Source organism: Barbatula barbatula (genome assembly GCF_947034865.1).
Source record: "Barbatula barbatula genome assembly, chromosome: 1".
Lineage (NCBI taxonomy): Eukaryota > Metazoa > Chordata > Actinopteri > Cypriniformes > Nemacheilidae > Barbatula > Barbatula barbatula.
In genome coordinates this window covers 33250884-33270606 of record NC_136766.1, presented here as the reverse complement: position 1 = coordinate 33270606, position 19723 = coordinate 33250884, and the positions used below count along the sequence as shown (strand labels likewise).

General features: G+C 40.6%; 1 protein-coding gene across 1 annotated transcript; it reads right to left on the bottom strand.

The window, feature by feature from the left end:
- Nucleotides 1–1099: 1099 nt before the first annotated feature.
- On the bottom strand, nt 1100–17596 carry kif7 (kinesin family member 7). The gene is made up of 19 exons (XM_079471942.1): nt 17524–17596; nt 15642–16036; nt 15101–15301; nt 14538–14925; nt 13902–14442; nt 13234–13371; nt 12289–12486; nt 10094–10245; nt 9895–10022; nt 7723–7884; nt 7219–7421; nt 6283–6480; nt 5406–5531; nt 5039–5215; nt 4733–4948; nt 2884–3090; nt 2541–2739; nt 1967–2128; nt 1100–1891 (listed from the first exon to the last, which is right to left on the bottom strand). Exons 2-19 carry the CDS (start codon nt 15967–15969, stop codon nt 1533–1535), a joined length of 4083 nt encoding a protein of 1360 aa, XP_079328068.1. The 5' UTR covers nt 15970–16036; nt 17524–17596; the 3' UTR covers nt 1100–1532.
- Nucleotides 17597–19723: the final 2127 nt, after the last annotated feature.

Sequence of the window (19723 nt, the reverse complement as noted above, 5' to 3'; positions counted from 1 at the left end):
ACAATAAACGCTTCTCTCCAATATTTTCACTGTTACAGTATTTTAAGCACACATGACAAAATGCTGAAAATTCAGCTCGGGCACTGTTGACTGTATAGATGCATCAATTTAAAATAAGTTGTAAAAGCTCATATAAAGCATTTCATTTCCCCCCAATTACTCGAGATCAATTAGAAGATAAATCTTTGCTTATTTAATTGTATACATAAATATTTGCATATACTGTTCTATTTTTAATAATCGTTTATTTACAAATTGTCACGCAGAACCAACGCACAGATTGTCAATGGCTGTTTTAGATTGAATACTGTGAAATGTGGTGTTATTGCGCCACCTGATGGTTATTCCTGCGCCGTCATCTCGAGATTCATCACTAGATCTGAATCATATAGATCAGGGGTCTCCAACCTTTTTGTAAGCGAGGGCTACAAAAATATGTAAAATATGTAAAATCCTCTAGAGGGCTGCTCGTTGATAACATACTTTCAAAACTTTACACACGTGATGCCTTATTTTTACGCTCACGGAACCAAATTCAGTTTTCTTTCAGAAATTTTTGCACTTGAACTTTTTTTGTAAAACGGTGAGATGATGGCAAATGTGAATATTTCGTAAAACGAAACATTTTATCGGATGTATTTTGCACTTTAAAAAGTTCGACCCCGGCAGGACTCGAACCTGCAATCTTCTGATTCGAAGTCAGACGCCTTATCCATTAGGCCACGAGGCCGACGGGAAATAGTTGAGAAGAAAAAAATAAAGGTTTGTCAACGAAAGTGATACCAGCAGAGGGCGCAAACAGAACAATGCTTATTTACAAACGCTTATATGCGTTAGGTAAAGTTTATATTAAAGTCGTGTACAACAGAAATTTCAAATCAACTGAGAATATAAGGCTTTAGCGAACGCAAATAACTTTACCTGTTTTTGTCAGTCTGGCGTAGTAATACTACTGCTCAAACCGTGCAAAATAACGCCAAATGCTTAAAAGATTACGACAATTATCTTGTCACGTGTCTGCTAACGACAACATCTGCGTCCCAATATAAATATATATATTTGAAACGCGTGACCGTTTATCTGTAAATATCGCATCAATGACGCGATTATCAGACGGGCCAGTGGCGCAATGGATAACGCGTCTGACTACGGATCAGAAGATTCCAGGTTCGACTCCTGGCTGGCTCGAATTATTTTGCCCTCACACCATTTCTTTACAGTTAACCCTACAGTACCATAACAAACACAAACGTAGCATTTTTCTTTCTGTCAAGGCTACTTTTTTATTTAATCTATGAAAGATTGAATTGATAGATCATCTATGAAAAAACAGCCTTATTTAATCACAAAAAATTCAAAAAGTCAAAGAGGGTCTGAAACTTGAAACAGTTCCATTATAAAAGCGGTCAAACGTACACTTTCGAGAAGGATCAATAAAATATATACCATTACAAATACTTAAAGCAATATTATTGAAAACTGTGGATTATTGGACTCATACACAAGTTTTCAACCTGTACAAATGTTTTTCACTACACTGGATTTCTACGAACATCGATTATTGCTGAATTGGCACATAGTGGTCCCGTGTTGAGGCTCCTGAATTCCCTCCGGGGTCGTGAGAGAGGTAAGGAGGCAGTCCTATTCCCGTGTGCAGAAATCCCACTGGGTTGAAGAATTCGGTTATTTGGCAGTTCACAGGCTGCTGTCTGTCTCAGTTCCTCAATGCTACACTGATCTTCAGTAGGGAGAGATGAGCGCCTCCACGTCGGCGGTAGAGGAGCATTCACGAGGTCCCGCATCTCCTCCCTCGATCTCTGGACTCTCTCGGTCTCGTGGGAAGGCCTGATTGTGTCGTCGGCGACTCTGCCCGGGACCCTTTCAATACAACCTGCGGGTCAAGTCAAGTTTTACATAACCAGAGAATAATATTTTATTCATGAACTTTAACAGTGTCGGTTGTCACCTTTGCTCTGTTCCCCAGCCTGATTCACGGGGCTGTGCATTTCCCTCAGTTTGCTGTTTAGCTCCTGATTGGCTGCTCTGCAGAGGTTCAGCTCTTTGCCGAGGTTGTGTATCAAGCCTTCATACTTTCGCTGCCTACCTGCAAGACCTTCATCCATTTGCTCTACGGACACAACAAACAGGCAATATAGAGATTCAAAGTTTCAATCGTACATTGGTGACACTTTAACTTGGACTTACTATATACCGATTGTAAGCAAGCACAACTAAACAGTCTTCGTTTGTGATGACTCATTATTATTGCAACATAATTCACAAGGGTGAATATCTACATTGAACACACTAAACGGTATTAAATAAGTATCTGCCAGATGCATAATTGTGTCTGTTCCCACAACGACTGAGTTCCAAGCCGAGAGGTTTGTTTAAGTTATTTGACGTGGATCAAATAATCAAACAAACAAACAAATAATCATTATTATTCTTGTCGTAATCATACAGCCATACTTCAGACTTTTCAGTAAACCGAGCTGCGGCTCTTATTAATTACTCTTATGTGTGAAAAACATTGACACCTCGGCACTGTTGTAGCAGTAGCTGGATGTTTCTCTCGTGTTCCTTCTGCTGCTGGGTGAGTCTGCGATCCGCCTCTAGCTGCTGTCTCTCCAGAGCTGTTTCCAGCCAACCAACCAGATTCTGCTGCTCCTCAACTCTGAGCTCCAGCTCGGCCAGGGCCAACTGCAGCCTCCTCTCCTCCTCGCGGAGGCACACAACCTTCATCCGGTACATACGGTGTTAAACAGTTTATAAAAGCTGGGTCTACACCCTTGCCAAAACAGGCTCAATGTTACCACAGAGGCTAAAGACTAATGTTTGAGGTGTTGTACAATTTTTTAAAACATACAACTCAGGACTGACCTTATCAAAGTATTTACACAGCAAGGCTCGAGTTTCCGAGGCCGACAGGTAGGTGAGCTTTGCCATCAGGTTCATCTCCCATTGGGTGAGCATGCTTCCTGATGCCCGCAGCTGTCTCTGTTTTTGGGTGATCGCTTCGTTCTTGTACTCTATAGCGGCATCTAGAGCCTCGATTGCCTCGTCCAGTTGGAAGAGAGTGCGTTCTTCCTGTTGACAAAGTTGAAATGGTTATGGCCGGCAGAGTTCCTGTAACTTGTAGAGCATGGAACTAGTAACACCTTAGTAACAGTAAGAGATGGGTTTGATACCTAGCGAATGCACGTATGAATAAAAATAGAATGTTTAGAATTTTTTATATAAAAACAAAAGTGAGAGCCAAATTGTATCTATTTGCCGCTTTGATGAGAATGAAGTTACCCACAATGAATTCACATCTATATGCTGAAGGAACTTTTCTTTAACACTTTTAACATCTGGTTAAAGCCACTGAAAAGAAACATGTATCTGTAACCGACTATAGATTTAGGCTGCACAAACTTTTATGTAACGTAACAGCTTTTGATGAAGATGTGAATGGTCTCAAGTCAGGAATTTGTTTTTACGTTAATTGCGACGTGCAGTGAATGCAGCATTACTACAAAAGCTTAAGAATGTCACATTTTACAGCATGTAAACAAGATTGGCTGAACTGTTCTACTCCTGCATTCACATTGTGTCAGAATTACTGTAATTACGAGATGACAGTCATCTGTTTCAGTCCTCCTCATACCCAGAAAGTATTCGTTTCTACAGCAATGCTCAGAATACCACACTGAATGCCCTTATATTATATTGTAATATTGTATATATTTAAATTAAGAGTATTGATAAGATAACACTGCTTTAAAAACGATACAAAAATCCTTTTATATTATGTTATCATGTTATAATTGTGCTTTTTTTATCAATACTTAAAAAATGGATTAAATTTAGTCTAGGCCTGAGCGCACAGTTTGGAGAGGAAGTGAATAAAAAAAAAGAAACTGTAAACTAAGTAAAATAAGTAAAAGTTGTAAACTACATTTGAAGGGATAGTTCATCCTAAAAGGTGACTGTAGGAGACATATTTTCTTGAGTAGAACAATAAACTGTAACAGCCCGCTGTTCTTCATACAATGGATGTGAATGGCTGCCATACCTTCAAGAGTTCTAAAAGCACATACTGTATATGCAACACCAGCTCGATCCCCGAAGCTCATGGTGACATATTAAAGTCTTGTGAAGCGAGATCGTTATTTGCAATAAATGTCATTTATTGTGTCCTGATCGCACTACTTGTCACATAAATGACGTATGCACGATCTCAAAGTGAACGGACACCAGTTTGTTTACAACATAGAGGGATGATATTAAAAGACGCTATTTACGCGACAGGGAGTGTGATCAGGATACATTTGTCGTAAGCTGTATAAAAGGGCCTGTAATTTTACAAATGAGTTGACGTTTGGTTTATTGCAAATAACGATCGATTTAATTCATAAGATCTCACCAGGAGCCGCGGGGATCTCACTTATGTTGGATATATGTGCTTTTAGAACTCTTGAAGGTATGGCAGCCATTCACATCCATTATATGAAGAACAGCGGGCTGCGGATTTACCTAGAAATGTTCTTTATTGTTCTCCTCAAGATTTGCTTTTGTCCAGTTTTAAGCCAGATGTCATTTTTCCTCGTACAGGAGGAACGTGTTGGAGCTTTCATAAAATTGAAAATGTCCTATCTTTATTTACAAGATATTATGGTAATTCCAACATGGCTGCTTCAAGTGTCCCTTTAATACTTTACTATTCAACCAAAACAGTGATTTCTACCTCAGGAGAAAGCAGGTTGCCCTGTCTCAGTTTGTCGTCCAGCTCCACCCTCTGTTTAAGAAGCAGTTCTTTCTCCTGTCTGAGGTTGGAGATCTCCTGTCTGATCTGCTGGGAGTCTTGCGCGCTGCTACTCCGCAGAAGACCGTTCCTTTCGATCAGCTCCCGCTCCAGAGATTCGATTCGGTTCGACAGGTTCACCAGGTCTTCACTGAGGGCCTGCAAAGCGATGAGATCAAAAGGTTATTGAAAGAAAAGGGTTCAATAACCTGTGATGGGACGAAGCAAAGTGTAAAGGTTCTTTAAGACCTGACTAGATCGAAGCTTTTTGGATTCCAGTCCGCTGCGCTCCATCAGCAAGGCCTCCTTTTTGGCTAAGATCTCTTCTCGTTTGGTCAGCTCTCCTTCCAGGCCCTCTAAACCCCGCCGTTGTTCCAGAACCTTCTCCATTTCCTCATCGAGCCAGCGTTTCTGCTCTTCTATCTTCTGCTCAATGACAATTAAAAGCTTTTCATTTTAGCCAAACATGCGGTTCAGAGGAAATGCTCAAATATCTCAAACCTCTCCTGAAACACGATTCAATAATAATAATAATATACTTTCAAACGTATGTCAATGTTATAAACACCGTTACAGAGTAAAGAGAGTTCACACAAAGAGAGTGAATTTCCTCTACCTGCTGCTCCTCTAATGAAACAACCGAGCCATTGCTTCCGCTCCTTCTCTGCTTCTGAAACGCAGCGATTTCCTCAGTCTTTATTCTCAGGATCTTCTGCTGCTGTTCATTCTTAATCTCCAGCTCCTGCTCAAAGATAGAGAAGGTTTGACACAGATCAAGTCATGGGACAGCAAAGTAATTGAGCAAATTGTCTGGATTACAAGAAACAAAAAAATCCAACGTAAAAATTACAAATTCATTTTACAAAGCAAAAAATTGTTGCTAAAGAAGTGAGTGGGGAACTATTCAAAACATTACACTGTAGACCAGGGGTCTTCAACTCCTTTTTTGAGGGCCAGATTCCAGTTTTTTTACCATTTCCTTATTTCTCCTATTATTTAGTTTTTCTGTAATTTTTTGCTGTTTTTTTGTTGCTGTTACTAATTGGTCATATATTAAATCATGCATCCAGTATTTTTTCCTTTTCATGACATTTAATTAATGAAAATGTAAGAAATGAATGAAATGTTAAGGCGGCCCAGTTAAAGATGATTGGCGGGCTACATTTGGTCCGCAGGCAGCCAGTTGACTAGCCCTGCTGAAGACCATTAAAGGAATTCACCCAAAAATAGATGATGAGTGATTTTGTACCAAAACACGCCATAGCAAGTGAGACTATCAATGTGTCGTCGTATCAGAATTTAGAGCTCAGATGTGCTCATCAAAAACACTGCGAGCTTAATACTCGGGACCAGAGATCTATTCACAAAGTACACAATGGTTATAATCTATATAAAAAATAACTACTAGAAGAACAAAAATCTCACACTTCATCTCTAATTTACACAATTTCCCCCAGGATTCATTCTTTGCCTGCGCTGATAAAAACACATACCTTGACTCTGTGTTTTCCCTTCTGCATCTCACTTTCCAGTCGTCTCTTCTGCTGGCTCTCCTCTCGCAGACGCCGCTGCAGGAGGTCCTGCTGCTGTCTCATGCTCTGCACGTTTCTCTCGAGATCCTGCACGCGCCGCTCGCTCTGCGCGGACAGGCAGGCGAGCTGAGCAGTGTCTCGCTGCTTCTGCTTTAACACCTGTCCAAATAAAACACATGCAGTTACATTTTCAATAAAAGAACCGATTCCTCTGTTCTAAAAACCCCAGGGAGATAAGGTCCCATGATGGTTTGGTTGCTTTCTGCACATCAGATTTTACATCTGCACTTAATTCGTATTGCCATACGTAAACAGTTCTGGACATTTCGTAGGTTTTAAAGTTCGCATAACATGCAATGTCATGCATTCTGACTACTTTACACTGTTGAACGTGTACATTAATAATGTAAAAAAACACAAAGGGATTAATGCGATGATGTGTTGTGTGCTCGTGCTGTAGTTCTTTCCCGCTGTCTGCCTCCAGCAGCCTGTGTTTTTCCGGAATTAATTGTACAGTAGTATCTGTCTTTTATAAATGTGATCAAACTGAACACTCTTGAAAGATACGACTTATGCAATACTACTGTAAATGTACTCAAGATTAATGTGAGATTGGCAGAAACTGCGTGTGTTTTTTTAATGAAACAGGATAATTCTGTAATTTTTAAAGCTTAAAGATGATCGATAAAAGCAGTTTCCATGCTGTTGAGCATCATGTGTGTAATGAGTGTTTCATAGACAGAATGCAGAAAATTTGTGACGTGTTGAGGTAATAACCATACAAATCTATGTCTTCTTGTTCTCAGCAACAGAACACTTGTGCAGATGAAGACGTGACAACCTTACAGAAAAGCTTCTACATTGCCTCTCCGGAAGGCGAGACACAGAAACACAAACCTGAACTTTGCTCTGTGCAGCTGCGATCTTTCTCCTGCACTCCTGGGCTTTGGAGCGGTCAGCTGCGTCACGGCCGCCCTGAACCTCCAGGTCCTGCAGCTGCTTCTGAGCCTCTGTGAGCTCAACGCGAGCCTGTTCCGCTTCGGACTCCAGCTCCGAGATCTTACGAGTGTACTGTCTGTTCATGACCTGGGCATCTTTACCTGGAGAGAGAACGAGAGGGGGATACAAAAAGGAAACAATTGAAACAGCAGAGGAATGGGATTCAAAACGAACATTTAGATTTATGCATTTGGCAGACGCTTTTATCCAAAGCATTGCATTATACTATACATTTGTTTCTAAGTACGTGAATATATAACACTCGTGATTGCAAAATATATCACGTCTGAGCTGATTGTCCAAGTCCTTTTCTCTTTCTTTATGGAGTCACTGTCAATATAAGCGATTAGATGAAAATGACGGACATTACTAAACACCAGCGGATCTTAGTAGCCGACTCACCTGTTTTGATCAGCTCCTTAATGAGCTCCTCCTTCATGCGGATGGTTATGGAGAGTTCTCTGATCTTCTGTTGGGCTTGAAGAAGCCCTCTCTCTGAGCAAAGCTCACCACCAAAGCCTCTCACGCTCTCCCATGCCGAGCTCTCACCAATGCTGCTGTTCGCTGGAAAACAAATCAAAACAATAAAAGGCTCTGTTTACAACGTCAATCTCAAGCAATGCATCACAAATAGATACTAGAGATCAGTGATCGTGTTAACCGGAAATGTTGGAACAGGCTGTCCATCATTATGACAGGTTAAGATTGCGGTGGCCAATTTATTGTAATTCCCCACCCTGTCCAGATGGTGGCGAAAGCGCATATAAATAAGCTGTTATCTAATACTGTCTCGTCTTTGACTTTAGTGATTGATGTCTTTGTCCAGTCTGTGGCTAAAGTCAGCGGTAAAAAAATGTCACGAAAGCTGAATCTTAAAGGTTTTTTTAATCGCCCATACAGTAACGACGACAGTGACAAAAGAGTTGAAAAGAGAGGTACTGACGCGGTATAGAATGAAAAAACGACAGAAAATGTTACGGAGCAAGCAAGAGGCAGTACCTCCTCTAAGGAGGTCAGGAGGGAATACCAGGTCCAGCGGGAGCAGTTCAAGTGGATGAGGAGAGAAAGGGTCAAATTTTTCTGTGACATCTGCAGAAATGAGCAACTGAGTTGTCCGAGGCTGAACGACGATGCAGAAAACAGCTAACACAACTGGAGGATCACAGAAGTAGCTTCAGCCATGTCAAAGCTTTACGAGTGGTCAACCAGAGTATGACAATTCTCAAGCATGTGGAAAAATTACAAGCTGCCTGTAGTGACGCGTTAACAACTCAGCATAAAGTTGTGTTGCATATGGCCAATAGAAACAATCCGAGTCACTGTGCGTTGAAGAGCGTTGAAGAGGGCGTCTGTGACCATTTCGGGTTACAGAGGGGTGCAGCTGTGCCGCTGGTGCATCAGGATTTCCTTCCGGTAAAACGAGTGCTTGCAGGATCGGGAAGTCCCACATTCAGAGACTTCAGCAAACTTTTGATCGCTTCCCAGGGAGAAATGTTCCCTTACTATAAAACTTTGGCTGAAGTGGCGTTGTTAATTCCAGTCTCAGGTGCGGCAGCGTAGCGTGGCTTTAGCCTCCAGAAAAAAAACGTCATCGTCTATCCAAGGCAAAGACGCAAAATTTTATGACAGTAGCCTCAGCATGTGTCTCTGCTGATGTGTTTGATTGAGGCAAGCAGTGACGAAAACATGCTCTTCAAGTAAATGAAGACCAGAAGGACGGTTTAAGGCTTTATGCCTTTATGTCTGTGGTTGTTTGATGTTTTATATTTCATTTGTTTAATTGTATTTTCTTGTGCATTGTTGATTTGCCTGTTCAGTTGAAAAGGTCTCACGTTTAAGTGATTAAGTGGCACTGTTCATCCTATGAATTGTAACTGACATTCTTAATTCATCTGTTCAGTAATACATAAAATGATGCTTTATCAAAGCTCTAAGCGTGTACGTGTTTTGTTGATATTTTAAAAGGTATTTTATTTGTTTAATTGTATTTTGTAATTGCGAAGGTCATGTTTAAGTGTTTTATTGGCTTCACTGATCGTCAAATAAAAAGCTACGCACATTCTTTATTAAACGAAAACAAAAGCTATTAAATGTCTAATTGTCATTAGACTATGAACAATTAAATGATGGGTAATAATAGATTATGACAAATTTTTGACAGACAATGAAAAAGTCTAGCGCAAACTCTGCTAGAGATGCTTCGATATATCGGCCAAAAATCGGTATTGGTTGTTAACATTTTCCACACTATTGGCCGATATCAGGGCCAATATATCCTCTCCATCAATACAGCACAGGAAAATGCAATAAATATGTGCTCTGTATATAGAAAATGTTAAGAAGCATCACCAGTTAGATTTTCGGTATTAATAGTCATTATATGAATGAATAATAACATTCAGAAAGATGAGAAATATGTATCTAAACTTCAGAATCGGTAGCAGTAACTAAGTTACTGTGCATCTCTTCACGATACCAATGGGAGGGTCCACAAATTTGTAACACCTTGCTTATTTACTTACTATGTTAGTATTGCTGCTAAGGCTAGCTGTAACCAAGGGATGTTTAACTTACATGTACGTCTAGCGTACTGCACAGCTGGAAATTGGTTGTGCCCAAGCACTTGAGACAGAGGTGCCCTGCTCGCAGCAGAAGATCCTTGATGTAATGGGGCATCTTTTTTTGTCCAGGTAACACTGGATCTGTAACAGGAAACAGTTTGGATACAAGCATTCTTAACATTGCAGGTAAATATTAATATGATCACCCGTACTTGAGTTTGTCTCTGCAGGCTTTAATGGGACCATCTTCACCATCATGACTTGCTCCTTTCCCAAACGTCTCACAGTGAGTGTTTTCAAACCCGCTCTCCCACTGCGCATGCTCTAAAAAGGAGCTGGTGTCTACTGACATGCCCAAACCAGCCTAAAAACAAAAAAAAGCATTACTAAAAATTTTATTTAGTATATATGTCATTAAACATTTGTGAACAAATTAAATGTCCAGTGTATTAAATTTTGCAGCATCTAGTGGTGAGTTTGTGAACTGCAACCAACGGCTCACTTCACCCCTCCCTTTCAAACACTATGGTGGCTGACCTCAGTGAAAGTGACCTATTTGTCAGTTATGGAGAACCATACCTGAAATTTGCCCTCTGCATTTAACCCATCCAGAGAGTAGTGAACACACGTACACCCAGAGCAGTGGGCAGCTATCACTGCAGCGCCCGGGGAGCAAGTAGGGGTATGGTGCCTTGCTCAAGGGCACCTCAGTCGTTACCTGCCGGCACTGAGGATCGAACTGGCAACCTTCTGGTCACGAGTCCGACTCTCTAACCATTAGGCCACGACTGCCCCAAACATGTAGTATTATTTTCCCTTCTTTGCCAATGGAGATCACGTATTTACATTCTCTGTAGAGCAGTTAGTCCATTTAGGGCTACAGTAAAAACAACATGACGAATTCCATGCAAGGGGACCTGCGGTGTATCTACGTTCTAAGGTAATTTAAAAATAACACTTCATTGTGTAAGGTCTTTATACGCCTCTGAAGGCATAGTTATGTATATTATATCGCACTTCAATAGATCATCCAAAACATTTTACAACATTTCAAGACGTTTGTTTACTCCTATCAGCTGGAGAAGCGATTAGTCAACAGAAGTTAATAGTTAACTAGATTAATTAGTTTAATCTGTTTACCTTGTTATAGCAGTTGCCTAGACTGTTGCCTGTTGTTAGTTAAGATTATTTATGCTTGTTTATTTAATTGAATCTACTCATTAACAGAGAGCTAAGGTGTTAGCGTTTTTCTTCCGTTGGGTACTGTGTTCCTGAAGTCACATTAACTTGGCGTTTACTGCTCGTTACGGCTAGACATTTTTGCACTTAAAATAACAGAGCTAGTCGATTTCTTGTTTGATCCGTGGCCCAATTCAGTCGTTCATTTCAGTTAGCTTTGTTTCGCTAATTGAGAAGGCGTGTTCAGCTCTATTCTGTTCGCGCTAATCTGAACACATACTTAAGCTGTGTCACTGCACTGGCGCGATAAACGTCAGCCCTTATGTGCAGCCCTCCTCGTGTAAAGACCTGCGCGACTCACAGCACTTTAGTATATTCAACAAACCTTTGCTTTCATTTCCTTGTATACTAATATCATGTGTTTCTAGTTTATTTCTGTACTCCACCGCAGAAAGTGCTCTCACCCAAGACGCTTCTACACCTCTGACTCTCTCTGTGGGTCTCTGGAACTGCCTGTCAGCTGTGAACAAGACAGACTTCATCCATGCTTTTGCTAGCCAGTCTGACATTCACATTCTAGGTCTAATTGAGACATGGATTCCTCCTTAAGACTCAGCCTCACCCACTTCTCTCTCCACAAACTACTCCTTCTCTCACTCTCCCCGCTAAACTGGAAGAGGAGGAGGCACAGGTTTGCTTATCAACAATAATTGGAAATAAGTCCCACTATCTTCATTATGCAACAACTATTCTTTTGAATACCACGTTCTTAATATCACTTATATTACTAAGCTCAGTGTTGTTGTAGTTTACCGCCCCCCCAGGTCCTCTTCACAACGTCATTGAAGAGTTAGATGTGCTGCTCTCATCCTTCCCTGAGGACGGGGGCCCTCTTGTAGTCTTTGGGGACTTCAACATCCACCTGGAGAAACCCAATGCTTCTCACTTCCACACCCTCACTCGCCTCGTTCGACCTCACTCGCCTCACCACAGCCGTTAACCAGAACCACCGAACCAGCTTGATCTCATCTACACCCGTAACTGCGTTAAGACAACACGGTGATGCCGATATGCCTTATTCAACATTCGAAAGGTTTGACCCTACCTCACTGAACATTCGGCACAACTCCTTTTCCAGTCCATGGTGATCTCAAGGTTGGACTGATTCAATGCTCTCCTTGCTAGACGCCTGTTTGAGGTCGGGGACAAATCGAAGCGTATTATTTACCTGTCTGTTGATGCTTCTGCCTCCATCAGAGTCGTAGGGAGGAGTCAGATGGCCCGTGCCATCAGATGTCTGCAGTAGAGAGTTAATGGGGGCAGTGTGAGGTCTCTGTCTCAAGTGCATGAGCCCCACTCCACCAGGCTGGGCTAACAGACTGTGAAGCTCAGCTATTAGATCCTGCTGCTCCTGTAGCTTATCACTCTAGAAAACCAAAAACAACGATGTCTACTAATAAAATCCAGAACATGCAATTTCTAAAGCTGTGATAGAGAGACAAATTATGTGACAAAGTTAAATACTTAGGCTTATGGGTATTTAAAAAAACAAAATGTATAATCTGGTTTTCGTAAAAACAAAAAGGGGTAATAGGATTGCAAGGTTTGTCTAAATGAAGCTGTCTTTCAGTAGGTGTCGCCTAGTTTGGACCACATGCTGGTTTGCATGTCCATCCAAATTGCTGTAACAGTCGTAATAGGAGCATAAAGTTTAAGAATTTCTTTTTTGAAATGTAGGAATTATGCAGGAAAAGGTTGCTTACAAACATTGGAACAAATAAATACAAATCAATTAAATCCATTTTCAAAATGTGTTTAGGTATGTTTCATACAAAGTACATTTTTTCATAACGGTTTTGTAGTTTTCATGCCTATAATTTCATAAACACACCGAGACACGTCACAAGACCACATTTATCTATCCCAGCATAATTTTTCTGCTTTTCTTCTCTTCTCTACTGTTTTGTGATAAAATGTCTTTTCAGAGGAGCTGCTTTGCAACAATGCAAATTGTGAAAAGCGCTATAAGAATAAAACTGAATTCAATGAATGTGTCCCGTCTTTCACAAACACAGACCGGCGCACATATAATTAGCACAGCACGCAGCAGTTCTCTATTTAAATGCTTTTTTAAGACATTTTTGGATGTTTTTATGCTAGAGGCTTCACTCACCTGCTGTTTGTATTGTTCCATGGCATCTTCCAACGCGGCTAAGAAGTCTGTGTTTTCTTGTTCTAGTTGCTGAATCTGTGCCTGCAGCTGTGAAATGACGTTTTCTCTGTCACAGCTCCAATCTGCTTTTACTTGCTCCTTTAACATAAAAAAACACATTGACACGACAATTACGCACAGTTCTGCTCATACGTATGCATATCCCTAACAGAATCGGAAAAAGGTTAGTATTAAAGAAAAAACACTAAATATCTCGTTCAAATGTTTGCATAGCCATTAGTCATGCTTCTTGAGCACCAGTGAATGTTTCGCACCCTCAAAGTACATCCAACATACATCAAAGTATCACTTCAAAAATTGCATTAAAGTATCACGTATAACAAAATGATCCGAAAAAATTATTAGGCAAGATACATCATTACCTTTATGATAAACTGTAAAAATACTAGTACTGGCGTAACTTGCCCAGCAAAACGGTGAAAACACAGATTTTGCTTAAGCATTACATTGGCTCAACCCATGATGTGAATTAAGGGCGGTACTATCCGTCAGTCATCCCACTGGCAGATGAGGAAACTAGTGACAATACTAGTGCTGTTTAAATGGCACACTTCCCCTTTAATATTCATTTAAATAATACTATTCAATATCAACTTCCTGCAGCATACCTGATTATTAAACGCATTCCGCCCCTTCTTCAGCGCTGAGCTGTCCTCAGTAGAGCTGCTCTCAATGCCACTGTCCAGACCCGACGCTGAGGTCAGTCTGCTCCGTTCCTCTTCCACGGCGCAAAGCCACTCCTTCACCCTCAGCAGCTGACTAGCGTTCAGCGTTCCCTCTGCCTGCAGCTCTGTAAAGAGTCTGTAGGCCGAGTCCGTGCACGTCCTGTAGTGGGCGCTCTCCGCTTGCAGCTTCCTCACGTCCAGTTCGAAGGGCCGAAGTCTTTTATCGGGGTCGGAGCGAGCGATGATGCGGGTTTCAGATCGCTGGCGGTTTTCAAGGGCACGCCGGAGCGCTTTAATTTGGAGCTCAAGGCCTTCGACGCGATCCGGCTCTCCTCGGCAGTTGACGGTCACTCGGTTTTGGATGTTACGGGCCCGCATGGCGTAGTTGAGGGTATTGAGGCTTTCATCGAAGTCTGAGGATGAGGGGCTTATGCAGGCAATCATGAGTGTCTTGGCGTTGCCTCCGAGAGAGTCCTTTAAGATCCTAACAACAATAGGATGCAAATCAGCAATAGTTTGGCGCAACAAACACATTGATTCGCTGTAAATGTTTTGAAAGCGTAATAAAAAAATCTGTACCTGGTGATTTTGGAATCTCTATATGGGATATGGGTGCCTTTTCTCTTAGGGTCCCCAAGAGCTCCAATGACGTTTCCGAGAGCGAGAAGCCCACTGTTGATCTGAATGCTCTCCTTAAGCCGCTCGCCGGTGTTGCCGGTTTTAAGGATTCGCTCTGATCCAGCAAGGTCCACAAAATGGAACTTGGAAGATAGGATCTGCACGCTTCCGCATGCTCCTCGTGAAGATCCACGCCTCTGGTCCATCAGCACCGTGAAGATGGTGTGGGAGCGACTGGAGTGGGGGTTCATCTGGGTGGCCCCTGTGTGGCGGGCCGTCTTTCCGGACTCTAAGAGACTGAGAACCTCATCAAGCCCCTCCACTTCACATTCCTTCACACCACACAGCACTGCGGGGAAACACAAAAGACTTCCTGAATAGATCCTTAATCCTCTTTCTCTAGAATATGTGCTTGTTGTATATTGGAACAGGCTTGCTTTTGAGAATTTTTGGGATAAGGTATATGTATATATTGTATTCATGTTATCTATATACAAAATATAGAAGTCCAGCCCACAACTTACCCACATTACCCTTTTCATCTTCTCGAATATGTATGTCTTTACTGGCTGTCTCCACTTCCAGCAGGTCCCTGAAGACCTCTTTGTAAACCTCGATGTAGGAAACTCGAACGGAGAAGTCGACGAGGTCATTCTCGTCCAGCAGTTTAAAGATCTCTGCCACGGCCCTGGGAATGATGCCCTGTTCATCGTCCCTCAAAGCAGCTGCAGCCAAAAAACCAACAGCAGGTAAATGAATAACTCGGAGCAGCAGAATGCTGAAAAGCAAGAACTCAGATGGCAAGGGGAAGGGTGGCAACTGAGCCGGGGGAGGTGTTGCTGGCGCCGAGAGCGTGCCAACTCATGGAAGCATTTTAACAAGACACAGACAAGCTTTTTCATAGCCTTGTGAATCACGTCTGGTCTAGATGAAGCCCAATTAATAATATGCTATAAGGAAGCGAAGAACGGCACGATTGTGATCTGTTTACTAAACACGTCGGCTGTTACAATACTCGAGTCGATATACCTCGAATATGAAAGCACTTCTTTAAAACACACTCACAAATGTCGGCTTCTCCGATGGTGTAGGTTTTGCCCGAGCCTGTCTGCCCATAGGCAAAAACAGTGGCGTTGAAACCATGAAAGAAGGATTCAATGAGGGGCTGAACGCAGTCTGTGTACACATCTTCCTGGGTCGAGCTCTTCTCGAAGACGAAGTCACAGTGGAAGTGGCGGTCATTGCCCAAGGTGACCCTCCTCTCCTCGGGGTCTGCCGTGATGCAGCTCTCATGGTTGTGCAGAATCTCTTTGGGCAAAAGTGGTCGCACCCGGACAGCCACCTGCACGGCGGTTTCCTCCACCTTGCTCTGGCCGACTCCTTTTGGAGACATCGCTGATCCGATTAGCAGTCCCTCATGACTTCAGAGGTCTGAGATAACTTTGGTCATCTGGTGGCCACTAAATTGAATATACAAACATTTTAAGATCAATGGTGTTCAGACTTTAACACCTTTAACAGAATGCTACAAAACACAAGGGTAATATTTTCAGGTATGAAATCTAATGTACTACAATGATCAATTATAATATACATTGTTATTAATGTTGATTAAAAAAACTGGTTGTCTAAACCAAGTACTTAACAGATCCAGGTAAACACAACCACCACAACCATTTCAATATTTTACAAGGTTGCACAATATTATCGCAAGAGAAAAACCATGCATATCACAAATGTTAGCAATTACACTACGATGTGTGAGCAAGCAAATGTGTTCTAATACCAATCTAATATAAAAACTAATTCAAATAACATTAGCATTTTTATGTACGGCAACAGAAAAACATGGCCGTTCTCCTTCATAAGTAGTAGTCCTGGGAATCGTGTAAAACATATCAAATGGTTATATCCTTTTTAGATTTCAAAAATATTAGAATAAATCTGAATAAAGATTTTACAAACGTTCAGCATTATCATATAAAATGTTTTCTTCAATATCACACAGGTCTTTTTGAATAATAAATATATTAGGATAAAACAATATAAATCTTGGCCTTGTAACCATAGGTTTAAAGCCTAGATATGCAAAAGTCTGTGGTTTTGTATAATAGTTTGAAACATCTACTTTAAAGCTGTCTGGATCTTTTTGCGACTTCGATTACCTGAATTCAGACTCATTATTGTTGGATATTACAATATTTTTTTTATGTTACCTTATACATGTTTACTGTTTTAATAAATGTTTTGCACTTGTTAGTTTTACAGTTTAAAAGCCCATGAAGAGTGACGTGTAGAGTAAATGTCAAAGTGAGATGTATGTGTCATTTAAATGTCTTTTCTTGCAAAAAAAGGCATTTGCCTAAAAACCAGAATTTGATTTAAGTAAAAAAACCTCCGATACATATAAATGCAGTCATGAGTTGACACACAAATTACAATATGAATTGTTTATTGTCTTGTAAGTGTATGCTTCATATTGACGAATCCTGCGACAGATTCGGAAGAACAGACGTTATTTTTGTAAGATTTGTGTGACATTTATTCTAAGCTATTTAATTAAGAGACTAACCGCAAACAGCATGACAGAAACAACGAGACAACAATAATAATAATAAGCCGCAAAACTTTCTGAGCTCAATGCGGTAAAACTCTCTAGTAAACATTACATTTCTCAGCGTTTCTTAAAAAAACAGGCACAAATAAACACAGTGTTGAAAATCTCTACACATTTGGGTTTTTTTGTTTATGTTTTTTCGTTAAAGTCAGATTAGCTCGACTGCTAACGTTACAAAGTTAGCCGCTAGCAAACTCCTCAGAAGTTTCAGCGAGTCTCTTTAAAATCCACATAACGGGCACACATCCCAGAAAAACACGAACCTCTGGAACGCAAAAAATGCTTTTGTTTCGTAACATTATGCGTGTTTTTCATCAAATAAAAACTTACTGTTTTTTCATAGTCGATCAATCTGATGCCTTTCCCTTGAATCCCAATCCCTGGACGGCCAGCCCACGAGCTCAGGATGCGCTGATGTCGATGGGTGTGCCACTCAATGCGTCGCTGCGCAGTTTGATCGATGTATGACATCAAGTATCGCGAGATTGATTTAAATGCTTTTATTGCGCTCTCGCGGTGCTTTGATGTTATATGCGATGAGTCTGCGCAGCTCCTATTCAGTCGGCTCCCCAGATGCCTGAATGCAATATTCCTCCTCAGTTCTGTTAAAGATGAACATAAACCTTCTGCACGATCTTAAAGCCAACTTCTGTGTTTTATATGATTGATGTAAGGACTTTTCTCTGCAATTTTTATGCATGAATGGTTTAAAAACGTAGTATGGTGATTTATTTGTGTCACTGTCTTTTGTTTCAAATTGATTGACTCCCATCAGTGGTGGAACATTGATGTTCCTTTATAAACAATTTTATGCTATTAACACATAATGTGCATATAACATTATGTTAATCAAGATTTTAGCTTACAATTTATGTTAAAAGGGCAGATGTGAATTAATGTCGGCATATGTCAAATAATAGCCAACACACTTAAAGGATTAAATGCTCATTCTTGGGAACTGGGTTACAGCTGTGTGATAAATAAGCATGAAAATGTCATCCAAATTTAGCTAAAAATCCAGATTATTATTTTAAGAGCTTATTATTAGATGCTGTTGAACATAAAGTGAATATTCCTTCTCTTGTTGTAGTTTGCTTATGTCTAATACAAAAGCTTGGCTTTCATAGTTGTGTAAAAATAATTCATGCCATTGCCTTCTCTTGAATACTGCTTAGAGGTATTACAATTCATCTTCTAATGCATTTGCAGAACTGTTATCTTCAAAGATAACTTTAAAAATATTTTATTTACTCACCCTCATGTCTTTCCAAAACCCGTATAGCTATCTTTACTCTGCAGAACACAAACTAAGATAGTTTGAAGAATGTTCAACGTTCACATTGACTTTCATTTTAAGAATATGACCACTGGGACATTTCTCAAAAGATCTTCTTTTGCTTTCCACAGAAGAAAGAGTCGTATATAGGTTTAATACATTTCGTGCAAACTATCACTTGAAGGAGCTTCCAATCTCAAACTGTCAAAAATAGAGGCGTTTGGTTTAAATTAATTATTTATTTGGAGACCAAAACAACAAATAATAGGAAAGCAGCTTTGGAACAATGCACAATGGGAAAAGTAAAATGGAATGCCGACATATTAAGATCTTTATATCCTGTTGATCGATCATATTCGATGTCTTCGGGTACCTAAACTGCTCATGATGATCGTCAGTCGAGGGCGAGTGAAGGTCACGGTGAGTAGATTGTGGTCACTGAGGAAGACTGTGACTTGTTGTCGGCACTGGTGACTTCACAACAACAAAATCACTAGTCTTCCACGGTGCCCAAAAAAACTGAATCTTTGAAGTGCACATGGACCACAAGGGTTTGAATCATTTCAGATCTGAAGAAAAAATACCAGGGAGCCAATAAAAGACTTGTTTAATATACGGTGACTTGAAGACGGAATAAAAAAAATGGCGAGGAGTTAATAATGTCAAGCCATTGAATCTCCATGCCCTTTCCAGAGGCAGTCTGTGCTGTCCGTATCCGTTTTTATATCCACAGGATGTCAGCTGAGCCTTTCGGATGCATTCTATGTTTCTATGCATTCTAACATTTCAATTTATTCAACCCGTTTGGTAAATATAGACGCAAAGGGGCTGCCCTCATAAAATATTTTACTTGCTTTCTTAAAACAGTTATACAGCGATTTTAGCTAGAGGTTAAAAACGGTTACACTGACTTTTTAAAACCGTTCCATTCATCCATCGATCCATCTTCTATCTATACAAAAACACACACTAAAATCTCATTGAGGTCTATTTAGTCCTAACAGTCCATGCAGTAAGAATTGTATATCATAAAAAAATGATTCCTTTACTTGGGGCTTTCCAATCAACCTCTTGGCAGATAATAATAGTTGTAATGTATTATTAAAACCTCAAGAGATGATGTCCTCTGGTTGCAACGAACTACGTTTCGCACAATTTTCACTAAAGCATTATGGGGAAAGGTGGTTAGAGTTTTGTCCTTGTGTGGTTTGAATAGACACTAATGGTCATAATAAGCATTTGTGCAAGTTGGTT

Excerpts from the sequence above, each read along its gene's own strand:
- kif7 (XM_079471942.1), bottom strand. The coding sequence starts at position 15,969 with ATGTCTCCAAAAGGAGTCGGCCAGAGCAAGGTGGAGGAAACCGCCGTG. Across the intron at positions 7,885-9,894 it reads GCAGTACGCTAGACGTACAT|CGAACAGCAGCATTGGTGAG; the intron begins GTAAGTTAAACA and ends TTTGTTTTCCAG. Across the intron at positions 2,129-2,540 it reads ACTGCTACAACAGTGCCGAG|AGCAAATGGATGAAGGTCTT; the intron begins GTGTCAATGTTT and ends TTGTGTCCGTAG.